The following is a 22,303-nucleotide window of genomic DNA, read 5'->3' as shown; positions in this document are numbered from 1 at the left end:
TTTTAAAATACATGAACAAAAATGATACGCTTCTGTATGATATTTAGTGAGTTGGAATATATCAAGAGAATAAATTTAAGCCCTCTTACAATATAGTCGAAAATCCTATCAACTTATTATTTGCAAATTAAAAAAATCTCTGTCTAATTTTCCTTTAACTTTGTACCGATTTATAATACTAATTACAGTGTCATATAAATTTATTATAAATCAATTTAACATTAACTAAAGAATCACAAAGGTATAATATAAAATTATTAAAATATAAGTGACTAAATTGAAATTTTTTAATGAAAAACAAATCACACACAAACATTAAAACATGTAATTAGCCAAAACTTTAGAAACTTTAAAACATGATCAAACCAAACCTCCATAGTAATGAGTAATTGATATAATTAAGGTTTTACACTTTGGCATCCGCATTTAGTTAATTAATTGAAAAATTAAGAATCAATCACCCCTTCAATTCAACACATACAAATTAAAATAAAACAATAATAATAAGAATCTGCAATAATTCCATCAAAACGGTTCACTTCATCGGAGGAAATTAAATCTAGCTAGGCCATTAAAGCCGCCGCCATTAATCCAACTGCAACAGTACACCCAGAAATTGTGAATCTGTTTATAGCGCCGCCGTTGTCTGCCGGTGGCGTCGGCGCTGGCGCTGGCGCTGGGGGCATTAACCCTCCATAGGGCGACGGAGGACTCGCCGGAGCTTTAGAGGATTTTGGAGCCTTCGTTGGCGCCGGAGCCGGAGCTGCTGGTTTCGTTTTCGACGGCGAAGGTGCGTGACCGGGAGTCTTCGCCGCCGGTGGCGGAGTGGCCGGAGACAAAGTCGGTGAATGGGACGTCGGAACTGGGCTTACTTCCGGTGGGTTGGCCGCCGCCGGCGGAGTCGGCACATGGGATGACGGAACGGGGCTGAGCTCCGGTGGGTTTTCCGACGGCGGCGCCTCCGCCGTTGGTGGAGAGGAAGGCGACTCGGTACCGGGAATCCATTGCCACGGCGGCGAGTCGGGGCTCGGAGCGGGAGACGGCAGCGGGGAGTTGGCGCCGGCGGAAACGAGCAGAAGCGCCGCCGTCAAAACGTTCAGAACGGTGAAAGAAGCCATTGTAGAGAAATGGGAGAGCTGTGAGGAAGACGATGGCAGGAGAGTATATATATAGAAGAGATTAAAATTAATCAAGATGAAGATCCAACGGCTCATTAAATTTAGAATTATTTATTTTCTTCATTAATTAGATTATATTGGGGAAAAATGAGAAAAAAAAAAGGTTTGTGGAGTTCTACTACTAGTTTGTGCCATGCCACTAAGTACATATTCAAGCTGTCCCTTAAAATATAATTTTTAAAAAATAAATTATATTTTAGCCTGATTCAGTCATTAGATTTGTAATTTTTAAAATTAATTAATCATTTAATAACCAGTTAAATTCATTCTTTTGAAATTAGATATGTGTACGTGGGTTCAAAGTACTTCTTTCATATAGATATTCGACGTAATTAAGTAAATGAATGAATTTTTGTTAATTAATTTTTAAAATGATTAACTATCCAAAAATAAATAAAAAGTTGTGGCATTTAAAAAAACTTTTTTTTTTGTAATCATTTTTAAAAATATATTGATTTTGTGTTGTTGGGTAAAATTTTTCTATACTTCTTTTATCATGCTTAATTAATCTATTGTTGGACCTAATCTAATTATTTAAAGAATAAATTATACATTATACATAGGGTAAGACTTAACAGGCAATCTAGGAATGACATTCTTGGAGAGGTTATTGTTCTTTCTGTTTCTTATTTTCAATTCTTTTTTTTTTTAGAAACAAGGGATTTTTGTAAATGCTTTCTGTTTTTTTTCCTTTTATTATATCTTTTAAAAACCTTCCCATAATTTAGATCTTAGACATTTTAAACAAAAGGGTGAAAAATAATTATTTTTGGAGGCTAGAATACGCCCTACTATATGGCACACCAAGAAAATATATCATTTCATGTAACTTTTCCCTAACTACTCTTCAGTTCAGAGTGATCCTCAAATAGTTCGGGAGACCATTAATAGCCTAAATAAAGACTGATATGGAAGTATCTTGCATAATCATCTATAATTGACTAATGGATTTCATAAACGACTTAATTAAGAGACCAAAGTCATAAGATCCACTACCTCTCTCCTATATAAATAGACATCCATTTATGTACACAAATACAAAATTCTAATTTCTCTGGAGGGTTATAGGTTATTGGATTTGTACTAAACTTGAGCGTCGTAGAGTTCGTTCTCTTTGTACAGGTCTTTCCTCATATAGATCGCTATGCATAGCTCAATTCAATCTGGGTCGAATGTACTTTCAAACCGGTTTGATTTAGATATTATATGAAATGCATTTCCATATATATTATAATGTGATAAATGATTATAAATTATTGGAATAAAAATCTACCAAAACCATGCAAAGCAGTCTAAATTATTCTATTCTACACATTGTCCAAAATTTTCTCATTTTTAGTTGATAAAATTTTTTTATTGGACTCCAAAATATATATATATATATATACAGAAATTGATAAAATAGATAAAACTTTTTGGAAAGATAATCAATGCATTGACTAATTTAGTCATTGTTCATATGAGAGTAAACATATAATAAGATTATTATTACAAAAAAATAGAGGAAGAGAAGAAGAAAAATGAAAGTATGCATATATAATTATTATTTAAACATGCATTTTACTAATCCAAATGATACCCAAAAACACTCTCATGGGTACAATGCGAAAATAACCACAAATTAAACAAATTTTGATGAACTTCATGAAGGAATATTAAAGCGTAATAGACAACATTATTTTATCAAAATAGCCGCCCACAAAATCAAAACAACATCCAAGAAGCAGCCACCATGCCAACAGCCACAGACCAAGAGAATGAAAAGCTGTTCATCACGGCGGAGTTGTGCCCGGTCGGAGGAGGAGCGGCGGGGCCTTCGACCGGGTGGGGCGGTTGGGTCAGCTGCGGCGGAGGAGCTGCAGGAGTACTACTACCGCCCTTCGGAGGAGGAGCCTCAGAGGATGGAGGGTGTGCGGGCGAGGAACCATGATCGCCGTGCGCATGAGCGGAGCAAACGAGCAGCAGCGCCACCAGCATGGAGGCGACAACGGCGGAGGGAGCCATTGTACTGAAAAGAAGAAAAAAGATTGCCAAAGAGGAGACTTTGAGGAAGGCTAACTTTGTGTAGAGATGTATTTATAAGCTCTAATCAAATGAAGGATTCTAATTTTTAATAAATCCACTTATATTATATATTTTTATTATTGGTTTATTTATTTGCCTAAAGTTCTATTTTCTTATATTTATTTGATGAGAATCATGTATTTGGAAAATAGTTGACATAAACACCAATTAAATTTAATTCATATATTGAGTTGTATTTATATTTTGAAATATTCTATTTTGATTTTTAAATTTCTACAAAAGTATTCTTTTTATAAAAAAATTAGCAATAATAATATAGGATATATATTTTTTTAATATTTTAAAGATCAAAATAAAATATTTGAAAATCTAACAATCAAAATGAAATCTGCCAATCATGTTCAATAATATAAATTGAAACTCAATTAATAAAAAAAATGTTTTTGTATATAAAAATATGTGAAATAGGAAAGTCAAAATTGGGTTAGGGGATTTGCGCTGGGTTTATGCTCCACCAGTAAGGTTATAACAGTTGTCTTATTCCTCTTGTATATAATTATCATCAATTTTTTATTAATTTTTCTAAATAATTTTTTTAAAATTATATGAGAGTGAAAGATTTTTTTTTTTAATTACAAATTATCTGGAAAACTGTTGAATTGATAGTTGTGAATTGTGATGTCAAAAATAAAATCGGAGTCGTGTTGATCAGAATTTTCAATCTCTATTCTTTTGATTTTAACTTTCAATTAAATTATTGAGCCTAATAATTTAGAAATGATATGTATGAATATATATTAAATTTAAATTCTACCTTTTCTCAATTTTTTTTTAATTCTATCTAGAATATATTAAGTAGATTAATAGTTTCCGAACTATTTAAATACTAGTTTAATTCATGATGTCCAATATTTTTATTTAATCGTCGAACATTACATGAATTTGTCTCTAATTTTCTATTAATTTTTTTTCTTCACTTTAAAATTTCAATTTATCTTTCCAAAGCTGTTCTCTTCAATAGTTTTTTCTCTAAAATCTGTTTTAACTTATCTATTTTCAAAATTTTTCTATTCTCATAAAGATTTCTTTTTCTTCTCTAATTTTTATCTCTCCAAAATTTCTCTCACTCTATTTCAATTATTCTGAAATTTTATCTTTCTAAATGTTTTCTCACTTTAAATTAAGTGTGAAAATTAATGCATGGAAAAAAAATTAAAATTGGTTGTTCCTCTCTAAAAAGGGATATGGTTAAATTAATTAAATTAAAATTTGATCATTTTTTATTCTAATTATTGTATAGTTTAAATATATATATATAAACATTACTAAATGAATATGTCGGTATTTCCTTGTTTTGTGAAAAACAGAAAACAGTATTTCAAAAAAGAACAGCAAACAGGAGAGAAAACAGTATTCCAAAATATCGTGACATATCGTCGCTATTATGAAAATATGGCCGACGACCGATATCTTCACGACTTTTTCAATATATCAGGCTGCCGATGCAGGCCCATGATATTGGGCCTCGCTGGAGTAGCAATAGCCCATGATGAGAAGCCTGTTCTGTGAGATGAAAAAGGGCGAAATTTTTAAAAAGATAAAACAAAATTGTCGTAGTTTTGAAACTAATAACCAAAATATAGGTTGATAAATTGCATACGACTTTGGTAAATCCGCGTTAGATGAGTATAATTTAGGCTTAAATTGCATGAGATATATAAGAATTAAATGTAAATCACAGGTTAATCGTACGATTATAATGGTGATAAATAATCACCTGACAGTAGAGTTGTTACGTGTAGATCATGCATATTTCTTTTTTCTTAAAAAATGATCGTGAACAAGCATATTGCATTCTAATGGTTAAATTTTTCTTTTAGTTTTTTCCATGTGCAACAGTGAGATTTTCTTGTATTTTTCCCTTCTCTATCTTATTCTCTCTTCTCTCTTTCATTATTCTTCGCTTACATTTCGTCATTGTATCAACCTTCGCCATTGTTTGTGTTCAGACGTGATCATATCACCTCCTTCCCCATTCATCAAACTAGGACGATATTAGAAGAGGGGAAGCGAAGGAGGGAAGAGAAAGAGAGGAGAAAAAGGAGAAAGGAGAAAGGAGAAGGGAGAGAAAAGGAAAAGATGAATAAATAAAACTATTACTTTAAAGTAATAAAATAACTTTTAAAAAATAAAAAATATATTTTAAAATATTACTAATTTGAAGAAATACCTTAACAACTAAATTTTATTATTTAAACTACATTTTTAATAAGTTATTTTTAAACTACCTTGCTTTAAAAATTCCTTATTTATTTGAAGTTATTTAAACTTCATTCAATGGGTATGGGATAACATTTATAAGAAGGTAAATTTTTGACATGTACATTTATGAATAAATCAATTCAAATAGTGTTTATTGTCAACATTCATCTTATTTTTATGCACGTGTTACTTTAAGTTATTAATATAGGTGCTTAAAACGATAGCTTATGAAATAAATAATTTAATCTTCAATTCTAAATTTAAGCATAGCATATTATATAATTCACGGTCACAAATGTTTCCCGAAAATTAAACTAGTTTGAATGCAACAAATGAAACGAAATTAATAGTCATGGTACCCCAGTTTCAGTACAAGTACAACTTAGGCTTCATCTTCATTTTGCTTATGGGTCAGCCAGCAGCTGCTGCACCATTTCACTCCCATAGATGAACTTTTTTTTCTCATTCTCCACATCACTTGCTCGAGTTTAAGCCACGGCATCACTCGATGCACTTGCATTGCCATTCGATTTTTCGTGCTCCTCGATCAGATTTCTAAATCTACCACCGATATCCAAGTTGTAGACGTGCCCCATTTTGGCGCGCTTCGTCTCGAGGTATCTCCTGTTGTCCTTTGTAATTGGGGTTATCAGGGGAACTCGCCCTGAAACTGCCAACCCATACCCCTTCAGTCCTATGTACTTTTTGGGATTGTTTGTCATCAGCTTCATTGTTCTCACCCCAAGATCCCTTAGAATCTACACACCAACATACACAGCAAATTCGATACAATTGGATTCGATTTTTTTAAAAAGGAATGTACTCGTGCGATCAGATCAAGTCATTTAGTTGTTACCTGTGCACCAATGCCATATTCACGAGAATCAACTGGCAGTCCCAGTTCCTCATTGGCTTCAACAGTATCCCGCCCCTCATCTTGCAAGTTATACGCACGAAGTTTGTGGCCCAAACCGATGCCCCGACCTTCATGTCCGCGGAGATACACCAACACACCCCTGCCTGCTGCCTCGATCAGTTGCATCGCCAGAGCAAGTTGGTTTCCACAGTCGCATCTAGCTGATCCGAAAATATCTCCAGTGAGGCATTCGGAGTGCACCCTCACCAGAATATCTTGTCCATCGCCAATATCACCCTGCACGAAGTAAACAGTCCATAAATTTACAGCGAAGTGTTTGATCCCATCACATCTCAGAAAGTCCATCTAATGGAGCACGCCATACATCCACACACTCAACACTCGAGAGAAACTCGCTAGAGCAAGAAATTTTGTGGGAAAAAATGGTTCATCAGTTTTTGTATAGCTAACATAAGCCTGCTTATGATATCACGAGCTCGCATACGAACTAAAAGGCGGACTGTCTCAAGAGAAACTTGGATAAAACGACAACTTCAAATAGTAGGGAGCAGGGACTTCATGGATACTATAAAAAAACTTTATATAGTTGGACAAGTAATAACAAATTTTTTAAGATGGTTTGCACTTGAAACAAAAGTAGTTTACCTTAACCATTGCAATGTGCTCAATGCCATTATCCAAGATAGATCTGTAACAATATGCCTGAAATGGTCCCCATGTAGTTGGCATGCGAGCAGCACCTCCAACACATTCGACTAATCTATCTCTCTTCCTCCGATACCTGTCGGTACCGTCATGTATTCGGTCAGATTAGTTGGATTACTAAACTCAGGGATGAGAAATGGAAAAAGAAAAATTGATGCAACATTGATTGTTTTGTTGTTAGCTTGCAATGTAGATCATGATCATAACCCAAGAAAGAAACTAGTGTTTCATATGAAGAGTGTTTCAAAATACAGGTGAAAAACTAAATATATGAAGAGCTAACACAATTAAACTCTAGCAAGAAAAATATTGGTTTACCTGACTAAATCAGCAATGGAAATGATCTTCAAGTTTTCCCGTTGAGCAAATTCACGAAGTTTCGGTAACCTAGCCATGGAACCATCTTCATCAACCACCTCACAAAGAATACCAACTGGATCTAATCCGGCAAGCATTGCAAGATCGACAGATGCTTCGGTGTGTCCAGCTCTCTTCAAAACACCACCTTCCCTGTACTTGAGTGGAAAGATATGGCCAGGCCGCTTAAAATCATAAGGTTTTGAATCTCTTGATGCAAGTTTCAGTACTGTTATTGCCCTATCACTGGCCGAGACTCCAGTGGTTGTACCTTCTCTTGCATCCTGAAAAAATAATTGTCAGAAATTTCAAGCATTAGATCTATTAACTTACTGCACAAGGATAGAAAAATGAGGAGGTAGCATAGATATTAGAAGGCCAACTATCCATCAGAAATTACATATACATCTTATCATCTTATTAGAAAAACCTTGTTCCAATCTAACCAAAATTGGCTAGTTTTCACTGCCATCTGAATCTTGAGAAAATTAAAGATTATAAAATTGCTAATAAGGAATAATAAAAGGAAGAAATTTTTCATAAAACTGTAATTTTGAACACTCTTACTGGGATTACATTTGCTAAATTGAATGATAATCCAAAATGCCAAGTGAAAAATTCATACCACTGTCACTGTAAAAGCAGTACAGAGTTTCTCCTCGTTCTCCTTTTCGTTCACCATGAGGGGAATCTGTAACCTCTCTAGATCTTCACCTTTCATCGCCACACAAACAATTCCCGTTCCATACTTTACAATGAAAGCCATGGCCTCAGGAGTTGCAGCCTGCGCTGCCATTATCAAATCTCCTTCGTTTTCTCTATCTTCATCATCGACAACAAGCACCATCTGCAACATGACTTTTCTTGTTACTAAGATGAAAAAATGAATCAAGGCAGAAAAAGAAATGCTCCCATGTCTATGACGTATCAAACAGGGAAGGAAGAGAAAAACTAGAATAATGAACAACCTTCCCCTGGCGAATATCTTCAATGGCATCTGCGACAGAAGCAAAACCTTCTGTTGGACGATCAAAATCATATTCGTCTTCGTCAACAGGAAAGCTATTACTTATAGAAGCTGAATCTGGCTGATTCTCGAGGATGGTATCATTAGCAACTACAGCATTGCCATTGGAAGAAGACAGAATTCCTCCTTCTCCAGGTATAACTGCAGCTCTTGTTTGGACTGATCCCCTGGTGCCCAAAAACAATTTGCTTGCATTGCAGTTTGAGGCTAATTCAGAAACAAGGCCAGTTGCTGTGTATGGTTTAATGTGGTTGATTCCACCAAAAGACTGTAAGTCTTTGAATCTTCTACATAAAATAAAAATCAGGCAAGATGCTTAGAGAATAACATAAAAGACATTAGTCGGTGAGGAAAATCATAGAACACATCTAGTATACTTCATTAACTTATAAAAAGCCAACTAGAAACAGAAGGTCCAAGTCTAAACCAGTCAAGGCCTACGAGGGAGGACAATGGACAAATTCCATTAAAAAATTCTTAAGCTCCAGAAGTAAAATTAAGTGGCTAGTTGCACTCCGTTGTAGAATGCTGAGAAATTATTTTATGCCAAAGTGGAACATTGAACTCTTAAGAGAAAGCATAACCCTGCTATATTCAAATAACAACAGTTAATTCCAATTGGATCAAGGAGTCAATACATAACATAAATATTTCTTCTCGCTAGAGGATCTCCTCTGCTATGCATGATGTTCTGCATTCGTTTCTCTTAAATCAATTGGTAGTAAAATGGGAGGTATCACGTTTAGTTCTCCTTTTAGATACCAAAAATTTCGACTTCTCTAATGGAGAAGGAAACAGAGGCCTCTCATGAACATAAATGTGGGATATTGGGTCTTGAGTGCTGATAGAGGAATGGATGCCTGCCTTGAAGTAAAATTCAAACAGATAAATAGTGAGTTTTGGGCAAATCATATAGCAAAAAGGATTTCATGAATGCAAAATCATGAAAACCCCACCTCCAAAATAGAGTATCAGATGAAAAATCAAGCTACAATACGCAAAATAGACACAGAAATCCATCAAAACGAGCCACCCAGAAACGAAAATTGCATTTCATTTGAACAAATTACACCCGAACAAGATGATGAATGGAGTTGACCGTCGATAAACCGAAGAGAAACACAAGGAATTGGAGAATTAAAGAGAAACCCAGATGGAAAAATCAGTCGAAAATCAGAACATAAAGTAGCTTACTGAAGATGAGAAATGGGTGCTGTAGAATGGAAGGAGACGCTTCTGAATGCCATTGGCGCTGAAAATCTCTTAGGCAGCTGAAATCGTATGAGGATTTCAGAATTTGGGTTCCAATTTATACAGCGGGAAAAGGAGGAAGAGAAATCAAACGGGGAAGGGGTGGGTGGGAAGGGCAAGGAATCAACGGAGAAGTTGTACAACAATCGGTTACTCGTAGGTGATGTAACAGATATCTCCAACGAAAGATTGGGATTTAAATAAAATAAAATTCAAAGCATAAACAGAATTTTTCTTTTTTAATTTATCATTTTCGAGTTTTCGATTAATAAAATAGCATTTCTAGCCCTGCAAGACTGCACGCATCAATAAATAATTTTCCACTGTATTAAAGAAATAAAATTCAATGCATGAACAGAATTTCATTTTTCATTTCGAGTTTTCGTTGAATAAAATAGTATTTCTTGCATTCCATGCATGAATAAATAATTTTACACTTGTAATTATTGGCATTGGAACTGAGATCCCAGATCTCAAAATATAAATTTTTTTTCAGAATTCACAATCTCAAGGATAAGAATAAATATTGTGTTATGAGATGGCAGATTTTTTTTAGTTCACAAGATCTGGTGTGGTAATTTCAACTTAATAATATATGTTTTAACCAATTATTTAAAATTCGTATGAAATAGAAAAATTCGTATGAAATGGCCGAATTGATGAATATTAGTTGGATAAATGGTTATTGATTCAAAATTGTTCATTTTCAGCTTTTTTTTTTTCCTAAATATAGATTGAAGTTAAAATTGAAAGTGATGAATAAGAATAAGCTTTTTAAATGCTAACATTATTTTAGAATCATATTGGAAGGAGGAAGAATTCTTATTATATTAATGTTTAGAGATAACACTTAGTTACAAATGTGCTAAAACATTACTCAGAATTTTGTTACTTTTAGAATACAATAAAGGTAGGAATTCAAATTTATTATCCATGAAAAAATAGTTTTCGATTTGAATTGGAAAATAATGGACTTGTTTTTTCAAGTTCAACAATATATATAGGTGGCGAAATTGAGTATAATTCAGCAATAATTGACATATCTCAAATTAAGAGGTCGTGAGTTCGATCTCCAACCTCTCGTACTAAAAAAGAACAATATACATAGGTGGACGAATTTTCAAATCTTTTAATTAATAACATATCGGACATTGTTAATGGGTAAACATAACCTTATTAAATACTTTGCGATTGAAAGGAAAAAAAAAAGTCAAAACCTCAATTTTTAGACATGATCTAGAATTTATTGCAAAATAAATAAATAAATAAATATATATATATATATATATATATATTAAATTCAGATCTTATTAGGTATATTTTATAACATGAAATTTTATAAATCAATAGATAATGTAATAAATATAAAATCACACGGTGATTTTGCCAATCAAAATATAGCTGGACGGATTAAGACAGTATCTACGAAGTTGATAGTTTGAATTCTCACTCCCACGTACTATACTAAACTAAAAGTTTCTATTTCCTTTTGATGTTTATTTTAAAATTTTACCATTTATTTAATGAAATCATAACATTTTTTATCTTAAGGTTCCAAGTAGTTTTAATAAACAATATTAATAAGCTTTTAATTCTGATTCTTTAAAATTAATAGCAAACAACATTAAAAAAAAGAAAAAAAAACTTTATTTCGATTTCTTGTAACAGGGCTTTTGAGATAATTTTTTGTTAGTACAACTGAAGAATCAAACTTACAGTTTTTTTTTTTATAGAAATATATATCTCGAACTATATACTCCATTTTAATTTTATTTTTACGATAATGAAAATGTCATAGAATATGGACATACTATTTTCTTTTTTTCCCTCTAAAATGGAGCTTTCAGAGGGGGCCAAAGGGAACGAATCTGAACTTTTTCTTTTTCACTTTAGTGTTTTTTTTTTCTTTAAGGATTTTATTTTTAGGAAATTGAGAAGTTATTTCGTGGTGCGACAGAGTTGACTATGATCCATTTCCTTTGGGTCTTATCCTTTCTCCAGAGCCTTCACTTCACTGCGGCTGGCCCACATTACCACTTGCTCCGACACGTGTAACCGAATCATCAATTCGGGTCATTTGGGTTTCAAGTTGATACCCGAATCAAAGGGTCGACCCAACAATTTCATCGACATCTTTATATATTTATAGTTCAACATTGATATAAGATGTAAGCCCAACAAAATAATGGACTAATATTAATATTATCGAATTTTAATTTATTTAAATATAATTAAATATTTTCTTTTATAATTTTTTTATAAGTATTCGTCGACATTTTCACAGATCTAAGATCTCGACATTTTTATCGATATCGATATTTAAAACTTTGATTGTAAATGAGAAGGTAGAGAATTGACTATTAATTAAAAAGAAAGTTTAGATATCTAAATTATATTCATATCGATAAAATGTTCTAAATCATAATTTTTAAACGAGAGTGTTCATCAACTAACCGCACTAGAAACAAGAAAAGAGAGGTAATTTGTCATTTTACAAGACGTTAGGACTACTTACATCATGTGTCTACAAGAATGTTTGTGTATTTTATCAAAAAAATTAGAAAGGATAAGAAAATTTCAAGATTTGCGCTTGGTTGGCGATTTATTTTCAATGTTTTCAGGTATGTATTTCATAGTAAATTTGGAAATTAAACCTCAATTTAAAAAATTATTCAAAATGTGTTGAGTAATATATTGGTAAACTGGTGATAGTTACCAATTAAATATTTAGTTAAATCTAAAATAATATTAATTAGAGGAAAATACACTTTTGATTTATGAGTTTGAGGATAAATTTCTATTTGATTCCTAAGTTTTAGAAAACGACGGTTTGATGTTCGACATTTAGAAAATAGTTATAAAAGATGTCTAAGTTTCAAAAAGTGACAGTTTAGTCTAACCTTTATAATAGTTCTAGGTCTTTGATGTTAAAGTTTAGTTAAATGAATGTTGACGTGGAGTTGTTTAATATTTTTATATTATTTTGTAAATGTCCGTTAGTTAAACTTCAATTTCCTCACTCATCTCGCCTTCTTTCTGAATAATAACTTTTAGAAAAATACAAGGGCCCAAATAACTATTTTAAAAATTTAAGAACTGGATTAAATAAAATTTGAAAGCACAAAATTCAAAATATTGAATATTTTAGAAATATAGAATTAAAATGGATCAAAATCAAAATAAAGGATTGAAATAGCGTTTAAACTTGATATTAAAATTACTTGATAAATAGATTTATAATAGGCAACTGACCCACTGAACTGTTTATTTTAAGTTGAAAATTAAACGCATTAGGACATAATAACTCAAAAAGTAATTAAATAAAGCCATCAAAGTTGAATATAATAATAAATTGTTTTGACCGTGTTACGTTCGACAGGGTTTTCTTTTTTGCAATTTTCTTTTCAAAACCAAGAATCATTTGGTACAAGAAATTTGTATTTTTGTAAAGAAAAATTACGTAAATTTATTTTATTTTTTAGTTGGATGAAAATTTGAACTTCATATATGTTTTAATTAATTCGATTATGTCCAAGTTGCATTAAAATAAGTAGATTATATTACTAAAATCAAGTTAACATGCAATCAGTAGTCTATGATTTAATATTTAAAGGTCATGAATTATAATAATAACATAATAATTATTAACATGTAATTGAAAGTCTATTATTTAATATTTAAAAGTCAATTCTAATAATAACATAATAATATTTAATTGTTACTTATCTTGATAATCAAGAGATTATGAGTTCGAATGTTTTACTAGTTGTTACTTCAAAAAAAATATAATCTAAATGTTACATCTTCACAAATTAACATATTATACTATTAATAAAAAAATATCCAGTCAATTTATCATTATTATAACTTCTAAAATACTAATGTTATAAAATTTTTATTACCTATTTCTAAAAACCCAAGAACCAAATGGCAAGAATTAAATACTCATGTCATGTTATGTAGATACAAAGACTAGAGAAAAGAAAGTAAATGGTCTTGTTCTTTTACATATATATATATATATATATATATATATATATATATATATATATATATATATATATATTCAAATCATCTTTTTTTTTTCTTTTTGAAAAATTCAAATTATCTATTTTATGTTGTTAGTTTGAATTATTGGGACAATATCGAGAAATGAAAAATAAAAACTTCCTTGCACACCAAGACTAATTCGATATGTTTAGATGTTAGTTGGTCAGAACCAATCTAAATTTTGAGTGATGGTCAAACATGAAGATGGATGTTGACTAAACAGTTAAATTTTTTTTTTAGATCGGTATTATAGTATAATATCAAATTTCTAGAATGGAAGAATGATTATTAATTTAGAATGAGATAGTTTTGAAAGTTTCCATAATATATTATGTAATGCGTTGTGTGATCAAAAGTATTATAAATTTGGATCTAACACAAACAACTGGCCCTTTATTTGGATATGATAAAAGTAAAAGTACATAGGATCACAAAACTACTTATTTTAAAAGCACTCTCAAATACGTCGATAACCAACTATATATCAAATCTTGTATTGCGGAGAACTAATCAGCGAAAGCATCACTCTGAAGCACTAACATTGGAGTTTTGATTGAGAGGCATTAGAGCTCTTAATCCAGTATTGAATTCCAAGCCATAGACATGCCCCATTTTGGCTCTCTTTGTCTCGAGGTATTTTTTGTTGTCCTTTGTAATTGGAGTCACCAAAGGAACTCTGCCTGCAACTTCCAACCCATAACCCTTCAGCCCTATGTACTTTGCTGGATTGTTTGTCATCAGTCTCATTCTTCTCACTCCCATATCCCTTAGAATCTGCAAATAACAAATTAGTATTTGTATAATCAAAAAGAGAAAGACGCTTCGACTCTCTCGGTTGTCAAGATAATTTTGATCTGTATTTCAATATTCACATCTTTGTTTGTTTATCATCATCGTCAATCCACTGTTCATGACGATGATAACAAAATCTAGTTGATTTAAAGTTCCCGTGTTAATTACACATACATGTGCACTGAAAGTCCTCTTTCGCGATGGAATCAACAATTCATCGCCAAAGATCTTCCTCAGCGACGAATATAAATTTGTTGCTACATGTGACTTTTGGCGATGAAATGCAGACTTCGTCGATAAAAAAGGTCTTTCACGACGGGACTGTGGCAACGACCTTTGCGACAAACATTTTTCGTTGGGATACATCTTTAGCAACGAATTATTGGGTTTTATGGCTACGTAAGCGTCCGTTCAGGAGATGTCAAAATTCTTATAGTGTTATACATACCTGTGCACCGATGGCGTAGTCCCTTGAATCAATAGGCAACCCCAAATCCTCATTGGCTTCAACAGTATCCCTGCCAGCATCTTGCAAATTATATGCAAGAAGCTTGTTGCCCAAACCAATGCCCCTTCCTTCTTGTCCTCTGAGGTAAACCAACACACCTTTGCCTGCAGCCTCAATGTGTTGCATTGCCAAAGCCAGCTGCTTTCCACAGTCACATCTTGCTGATCCAAAGATGTCCCCTGTGAAGCATTCTGAGTGCACCCTCACTAGAATATCTTCTCCGTCGCTGACATCACCCTTTTTCGAGACGAACCACATACAGTATCGTACAATTGTTGAGATATATAAACGGGAATTGAATTTTTAGATTCACTTTGGAACAAATGCAGTTACCTTGACCATTGCGATGTGTTCGATGCCATCGAAAGTGGACTTGTAACAATATGCATTAAATGGACCCCATGTAGTCGGCATGCGTGTGGGAGCTCCCACACGTTCAACTAATCTCTCCCTCTTCCTCCTATATCTGTCGATAACATCAATCAAGATCAGTTTTTTTTTAGGATTCAAATCAATGACTTTATAATCAGAAACATATGTCTTAATCAATTGAGCTAAGCTCAGGTTGCATCAAGATCACTTCTTTTATTTAGGATTCAGAATACACGACTTTCTGATCGGAGACATATGTTTTAATAATTTGAGTTAAAATTAGGTTGCCATCTGTTAAGGATCCACTTTGAAAGGAGATGGACCTAACAAAGGTTTATTGTTATAATGTACATGAATTACTCTTTTTATAGTCAATTGGTTTTGAGATGAAACCTTATGAATATTAATATGACATCAGAGCTCAAAACATTAAAACAAGAATCCGATCAAGATAGATGAGTCAAAATAACCACGATGAGCTGATCTTTTGTTCGAAAACTAAATACTCTCGTATTATTAAGTCAAACAACAGAATGAAGAAAGAGAGCAGAATATTCATAAGTCTCTTTAATTAGTTGGTTATATATATGTGTGGAATGAAGGGAAATTGAAGTTTTGTGAATGGATTTGACCTGATTAAATCAGCAATGGAGATGATTTTGAGGTTATGGTGGTGAGCAAAGTGGCGAAGCTTTGGCAGCCTAGCCATGGAGCCATCGTCGTCGACCAACTCGCTGAGAATTCCGACGGGGTTGAGTCCGGCGAGCTCTGCAAGATCCACGGATGCTTCTGTGTGTCCGGGCCTCTTCAAAACGCCGCCGTCTCTGTATCTAAGCGGGAAGATGTGGCCGGGCCTCCTAAAATCCTGTGGTTTTGAGTCTCTTGATGCTAGTGCCAGCACCGTCGTCGCCCTGTCCTCGGCGGAAACTCCGGTGCTCGTACCCTCTCTCCCATCCTTCACAAGTTTATGTTTGGATATAGGAAAAGATTAAAGACGAGAATATATGTTTAACCAGTTGGTTGAATTAGACAAACTACTTTAGTATTAATTTTTCTAGGAAAATACTTTAAATCTCACTGAAAACTTGATAATGGTTAAAAAATTGACCGCTCATCGATAGTGGTCAAGACAATATACATGTGTGTTAATTACTTTTTACCTGGTACGACATTTTACACTTGAATTTAGGTTAATCTTCTCGCCTATCTCATTTTATAATTGAATTGACTTATTTTCATGCTTATTATTATTATTATTATTTGTCATATTTGCAAGTGAACCTTTATTTAAGTATTAGTTAATTTTATAAAGAAAAAGATTTTCTTTAAAACTATTCTTTGATCAGCTTTTAAATTTAGTTAGGATTTTATAAATGTTTGTGAAAATAGAATAACAAAATCAAAATCTCTCAAGTGAAAAAGAGCCGTTACCACAGTGACAGTAAAAGCAGTAGAGAAGTTGTCCTGATTATCCTTTTGATCCACCATTAATGGAATCTGCAGCCTCTCCAGATGTTCCCCTTTCATCCCCACGCAGACAATCCCTGTTCCATGCTTTACTATAAAAGCCACCGCATCCGCCGTCGCCGCCTCTGCGGCCATTATCAGATCTCCTTCGTTTTCTCTATCTTCATCGTCAACAACAACCACCATCTACAAAATCAAACCAAAAACAAAAACAAACAAACATAAAGTCTACTACTACAACCAAAGTAGTGGCTAATAACCGCTATCACCTTTCCCTGTCGTATGTCTTCGATGGCTTCTTTGATGGAAGAAAACCCTTCGGTTGGACGGTCGAGATCGGACTCGTGTGTCCAAATTGGCTGGCCGCCGATGTCGAGGATGGCATCGTCGATGACCATGGCATTGGCATTGGAAGAAGACAAGATGGCTCCGTCTCTAGTTTGGACGGAGCGATTGGTAGCTAAAAAGAGTTTGGGAGATCTGAAGATGGAGGGAAATTGATCACAAGCATAGGTGTAGGGTTTGAGAGGCAGGTAAAAACCTAGGAGGTGTTTGCATTTTCTACATGACAATAGGAGTCAGGAAAAATCAATTAGCATCTATCTTTTTGCTGACTACCACTCAAAATTTGATAACTGTGTGATGTTTTGAAAGATAGAAAAATTATATTTTCATGATGACCATCACTCAAAATTTGATAGTTTTTTGTGTTTTGGAAAATAGAAAAGTTATCTCCATTCCTACCTTTCTCTCTACTATTTGTCACAAAAAAAAAAAATTACTAAGGGTTAAATCCTTATAACAAACTAAAATGAGTTTAATCCTTTAAAAATTATTTAACTTATAAAGAAAATTTAAAAATTTTTGCCTAACAAGTCAAATACACTTTCTTTATGTTGAGTTGAAAATACTATTTTAAACCAAGCTATTAATTTTTTTAAAAAAATATAATGTAAAAAAGTTTTTACCATTTCCAAACTTTAATCCAGACTATATGATATATCAAATATAAAATAGACAACAAAATAAACACAACTATCTATGTGAGAGCAAATATTAAAAATTTGAATTTCTTCATCCAAGTGTGTTTATGTAAGTGCAAATAAAAACTATAAAGTAAATTAAAATAATCATATACAAAAATAAATAAAAAAAAAAACAAATGGATTGGGCTTACTGAAGATGAGAAATGGATGTTGTAGAATGGCAAGAGAAACCTGTGAAAGCCATTTTAATTTGTTGAGGCTGAAAATTCTTAATTATGGAGCTCAAATATGTATGATATGTGTGAAGTTTCTTGAAGCTGGGTTCTGATTTATATAGGACGAACAATTAAGCATAATTTAAAGATTATTGAAAAAAAAAATGGAAACTTGCCAAATCCTAAATCATATTATCATTTTTTTAATTGGAGCTAATATTTAATTCGATATATATTAAGGTTGTTTGGATGTGACTTTGTTTTTAATTTTCTATATTTCAGAAACTTAAGATGGGCTCACAATTTTTTGTGTTGTTTTTCAAATTTTAATAACCTTTTTAATTTTTAGCCATAATTTCCTCCTTAAAAAAACTGATTTTTGAAGGCATTTTTAAATTGTTTTTAGAAATTAAAAGTGGAGTAAGTAATCAAGATTATAATTAAACAAGTTTTTTTTTTAAATAAGAAATAAAAAATTAATTATAAATGTTTATAGATAATTCAATTGGATTGAAAAAGATAAGAGAAAAAATAACATATATGGGAAAAATAAAGAAGAAAATATTGAAAGCCACCATCATTCTTTTAACTTTTTATTTATTTATTTTAAGAATGTATTAAATATATTAATGCTTCTATATTCTTTTTGCTCTGTTTGTTACCTCGAATTTTGAAGGAATTCAAAATCACGACGGATTTCAAATGAATTCCATTGTTTGATACCACCAGATCAAAATGATCTTATTATTTACAAATATACTACTAAATATGTATTTAACAATTTTTCAGATTAAGATTCAATTTTCAAATATGCTACCACACACAAACATTGAAAATATGAAATATATACAACTATGTTTCTCATTGAATTTATTATTTTCAAATTCATAACCAAACACACCATAGGTTAATCTTCAAATTAAAAAGTTATATCCTTATTGCACACATTATACATAAACAATATTTTGTTACTAATTTATATATTTAATATTATAAGAATGACAGTTACTTTGAATAATAATAAAAGAAAGAATAAGATATCCATATTTCTAACATAAACATAACTGATTAAGATATCCATATTTCTTCTTAGAGAGGTCGTATGTTTGAACCTCTATATCTTTTATTAGATCGTAAGTTTGATTTCTCACTCCATATATTTTTACATAATGAATTAAAAAAAAGAGAGAGAGAGAGAATGCATGAGTCACGGAGGAAGAGAGAGGGCATGAGACATGAGATGAGGGAGTTGTCCCACATGGACAAGGCATGAAAACAAAGCCATTTGACTTTATTTATCCAAACATCTAGCTACCTTCCTTATTTGCTTCTCTAATTAAGATTATTATTCAATCATTAGATCATTAAAAAGGAAAAAACAAAAACAAAAAGTTGTTAGTGTCCTATAATAGAGTCATAATTTTCTTTCATTAAAATGACTCATTCTTTTTTTAATATATAGTCCATTAGCTTTTTTTCTTAAGAGAGATTTTTTTTAGTATAACACACAGGGATGTCCTTGGTTAAAGATAAGTATCAATTACCGCTGACCTACACTTGCTTTGGCAACATGAACATATTCAATAATTAAGATATGTTGTTCTTTTTCTAGAAGTTAAAACGTTCAATCCTTCGTCCCGTATTTATTGTACTATATATATATTTATTTATTTATGAAAATAGAAATAAAGAACCTTCATATTCTTTTTCTTGACGTTAACTTTTGTTAAGAATATTTTTGTAAGTTGCATACAAATGATTGTTTTTCTATATATTAAATTTAATAATTAAGTGTAAGTAGAGGATGGTAAGAAGATCGAGACTGAAATTATTTTTATATATTTATTTAATTTTTCATAAAAAATTAAATATTTTAAATAAGTATTTGAACAAGCAAATGGTGCCTTTTCAAAAAAAAAAATTAAAAAACTAGCAAATGGTATAAATATTCGTTTTTTATGATTAAAATATATAATTTTAATATATTTATTAGTTTTTTATTTTAAAATAAAATACTAGTTTTTTTTTAATTATAATATAAGTTGGGGAAATAAGAAAAAGGTAAAATTTTTAAATTACTTCAGGTTCAAATCAAACTTTACCGATCTATTTAGGCTTCAATTAATAGTTGGGTTTCAATTAATAGTTGGTTGGCTGTGGTAAATATATTTTTGGTTCCTAAAATTTGGGCACGGTTATTTCTTCCATAGATTTTAAAATTGTATGCTTTTACCTCAAATATTTAGAAAATACTTCATTTAATCCTTGGCATTAGGTTTTCCTGTTAGCCAAATTAACGTAAAAGTGATGTGGTGCTTTTAATAATAAATCTAACCGAGTGGCACTTTTAAATTAAAAAATAATAAATAAAGAAAAAATAACTTTTTCTCTACCACCCCACCTCCTCCACTTAATATGCCTGGTCAAGAGTATTCATGAATTGGGTTGGACCGGTGTACTTTTTAGACCAAACTCAATTGTTCGGATGGTAAATTTATTCAACTCAAACAACTTTTATTCATAACTCAACCTAACCATGAAATATTTAGGTTGGGTTAGTTCCCGTCATTTATTCAAATAACTGTATTAATATCTTAAACATTTATTTATATATTTTATAATATTGAATCAAGATCGAGTAGGGACCAATGTTCTAAATGTCGACCAATACATCGCCAGTGATATATTAAAATATCACCAACATGTCGCGATATTATCCACGTAGCAACGATATTTTAAAAGATATCGTTCAAAAAAATTAAAATAGTCCGACCCACTTTAGAGGCCCAGCCCGTTTGTATTGTAAGAGGGGAGGGGGGTTTACAATTTTTCTAATTCAAATTGGATTTCTTTTTTACAATTTTCCTTTCCGACGTGGGATTCGGATGGGAAGGGAATCACGCTTTTTTTTTTTTTTTTTTTTTTAATGCTAGTTCTAATTCAAATTGGATTTCTTTTTTACAATTTTTCTTTTCAAATTTAATTACAAAATTTTCAAACTCATAATTTCATTTTTAATAATTCAATTTAATTATCATAGTTACATATGGGTATATATATCAATATTTCATATCTTCCTTATGTAATTAAACACTAGATTTGGTTATAAATTATTAATTATCAATAAAAACACAATTAAGCAACATTGAACTTCAATTTACTAATTCAAATTATTTTCATCAATCTTCATTATCTTATTCCGACATTTTTATCGACATCGACATTTTCACAAGTAAGTTACTCATATTTTTACATATGATAGTTAGGAGTGATCAATTATAACTTAATTAAGCTACAATTAAAGTTTTATTTACTAATTAAAATAATTTTTATTATTTTTTACAATTTTCGTGATTTTTCTCCAAATATCTGTCGACATCGACATGTCCATAAAATCGACACCTCGATATTTCCATCGACATGGACATTTTGAACCTTTCCAAGGGACAAGTTTTCCGAAACTTCAAGGCGAAAAAAGACAATTTACCAATTTTTTTTGGTAGAAAAAAGGACTAGTATTTTATTTATTATGACAATTAATGGTAAAGTTTGCAATCTTATTTGGGCTTCATTCACACCTATCCCAATGTTTGAAGCCCAAATAAAGTTAATGGTAATATTAGGCCCACAAAGTAAATAGATATGACCCTCTTTTTTTTTTTGGCGGATTAGTATTTTGAAAGACAAGGCATATGATGGAATACATTTCATTAAAGTCCTTTTATTCTCCTATTAAAATAAATTACTTTAGATTAACATTTCGAACAAGAGATTCTAATACTTTAGGATAGATGAGTTCTTCCTACTAATTACTAATTAGTATCTTCAAATCACTTATAGATTGACATATATAGATCACATCAGAATATGATGCCCTACAAAAATCCTTAAGCATATTTTTCTTTAATATATATTCTAAATTCTTTATAAGATGAAAAGAGTTCAAATTAAAAAGAAAATACCAAATTAAGCCTACTCACCTTGTAGCCATAGTAAGCATATTTATGTGCAGCCAAATTATCATAATTAAAAAAAAAAGATGAATGAATGATCGTAAATAGTGGAGGAAAGTATTTGTCCAGCCAAATTATTAAGGGAAAAATAAAAGAGTAAAGATCATAAAACACCGTATAACAATTTGGTCTCCTAAAATTAGTTACAATTTAGTTCGGTTAGGTTAAGATTTAACAAAAATATGACGTGACGGTCAACTAAGATACATGTGTACAAA

The 22,303-nt window shown here is 31.6% G+C and overlaps 3 protein-coding genes across 4 annotated transcripts; all 3 read right to left on the bottom strand.

The window, feature by feature from the left end:
* Window positions 1-357: 357 nt before the first annotated feature.
* Window positions 358-1,133, bottom strand: LOC111011577 (uncharacterized). The gene has a single exon (XM_022285410.2). It carries the CDS (start codon window positions 1,116-1,118, stop codon window positions 564-566), a length of 555 nt encoding a protein of 184 aa, XP_022141102.1. The 5' UTR covers window positions 1,119-1,133; the 3' UTR covers window positions 358-563.
* Window positions 1,134-5,705: 4,572 nt separating this feature from the next.
* Window positions 5,706-9,849, bottom strand: LOC111011529 (bifunctional riboflavin biosynthesis protein RIBA 1, chloroplastic). Of its 2 annotated transcripts, none has more exons than XM_022285331.2 (7): window positions 9,626-9,849; window positions 8,373-8,715; window positions 8,030-8,251; window positions 7,366-7,688; window positions 6,988-7,123; window positions 6,322-6,618; window positions 5,706-6,223 (listed from the first exon to the last, which is right to left on the bottom strand). In XM_022285331.2, exons 1-7 carry the CDS (start codon window positions 9,676-9,678, stop codon window positions 5,954-5,956), a joined length of 1,644 nt encoding a protein of 547 aa, XP_022141023.1. In that variant the 5' UTR covers window positions 9,679-9,849; the 3' UTR covers window positions 5,706-5,953. The 2 variants fall into 2 exon arrangements, with proteins under 2 accessions (XP_022141023.1, XP_022141022.1); XM_022285330.2 differs by having other exon boundaries at window positions 8,373-8,718; window positions 9,626-9,848.
* A 4,256-nt stretch (window positions 9,850-14,105) lies between these two features.
* Window positions 14,106-18,154, bottom strand: LOC111011578 (bifunctional riboflavin biosynthesis protein RIBA 1, chloroplastic). The gene is made up of 7 exons (XM_088117847.1): window positions 18,049-18,154; window positions 17,141-17,432; window positions 16,836-17,057; window positions 16,037-16,359; window positions 15,366-15,498; window positions 14,973-15,269; window positions 14,106-14,506 (listed from the first exon to the last, which is right to left on the bottom strand). The coding sequence occupies exons 1-7, from the start codon at window positions 18,099-18,101 to the stop codon at window positions 14,255-14,257; spliced, it is 1,572 nt and encodes a 523-aa protein (XP_087973973.1). The 5' UTR covers window positions 18,102-18,154; the 3' UTR covers window positions 14,106-14,254.
* Between the last annotated feature and the right edge of the window lie 4,149 nt (window positions 18,155-22,303).

The sequence above is a fragment of the Momordica charantia genome (assembly GCF_013281855.1).
Source record: "Momordica charantia cultivar OHB3-1 chromosome 10 unlocalized genomic scaffold, Mcharantia_2.0 BLBB01000010.1, whole genome shotgun sequence".
Lineage (NCBI taxonomy): Eukaryota > Viridiplantae > Streptophyta > Magnoliopsida > Cucurbitales > Cucurbitaceae > Momordica > Momordica charantia.
Note: the sequence above shows the minus strand (reverse complement) of the source record. Positions and strands in the feature narration are given on the sequence as shown.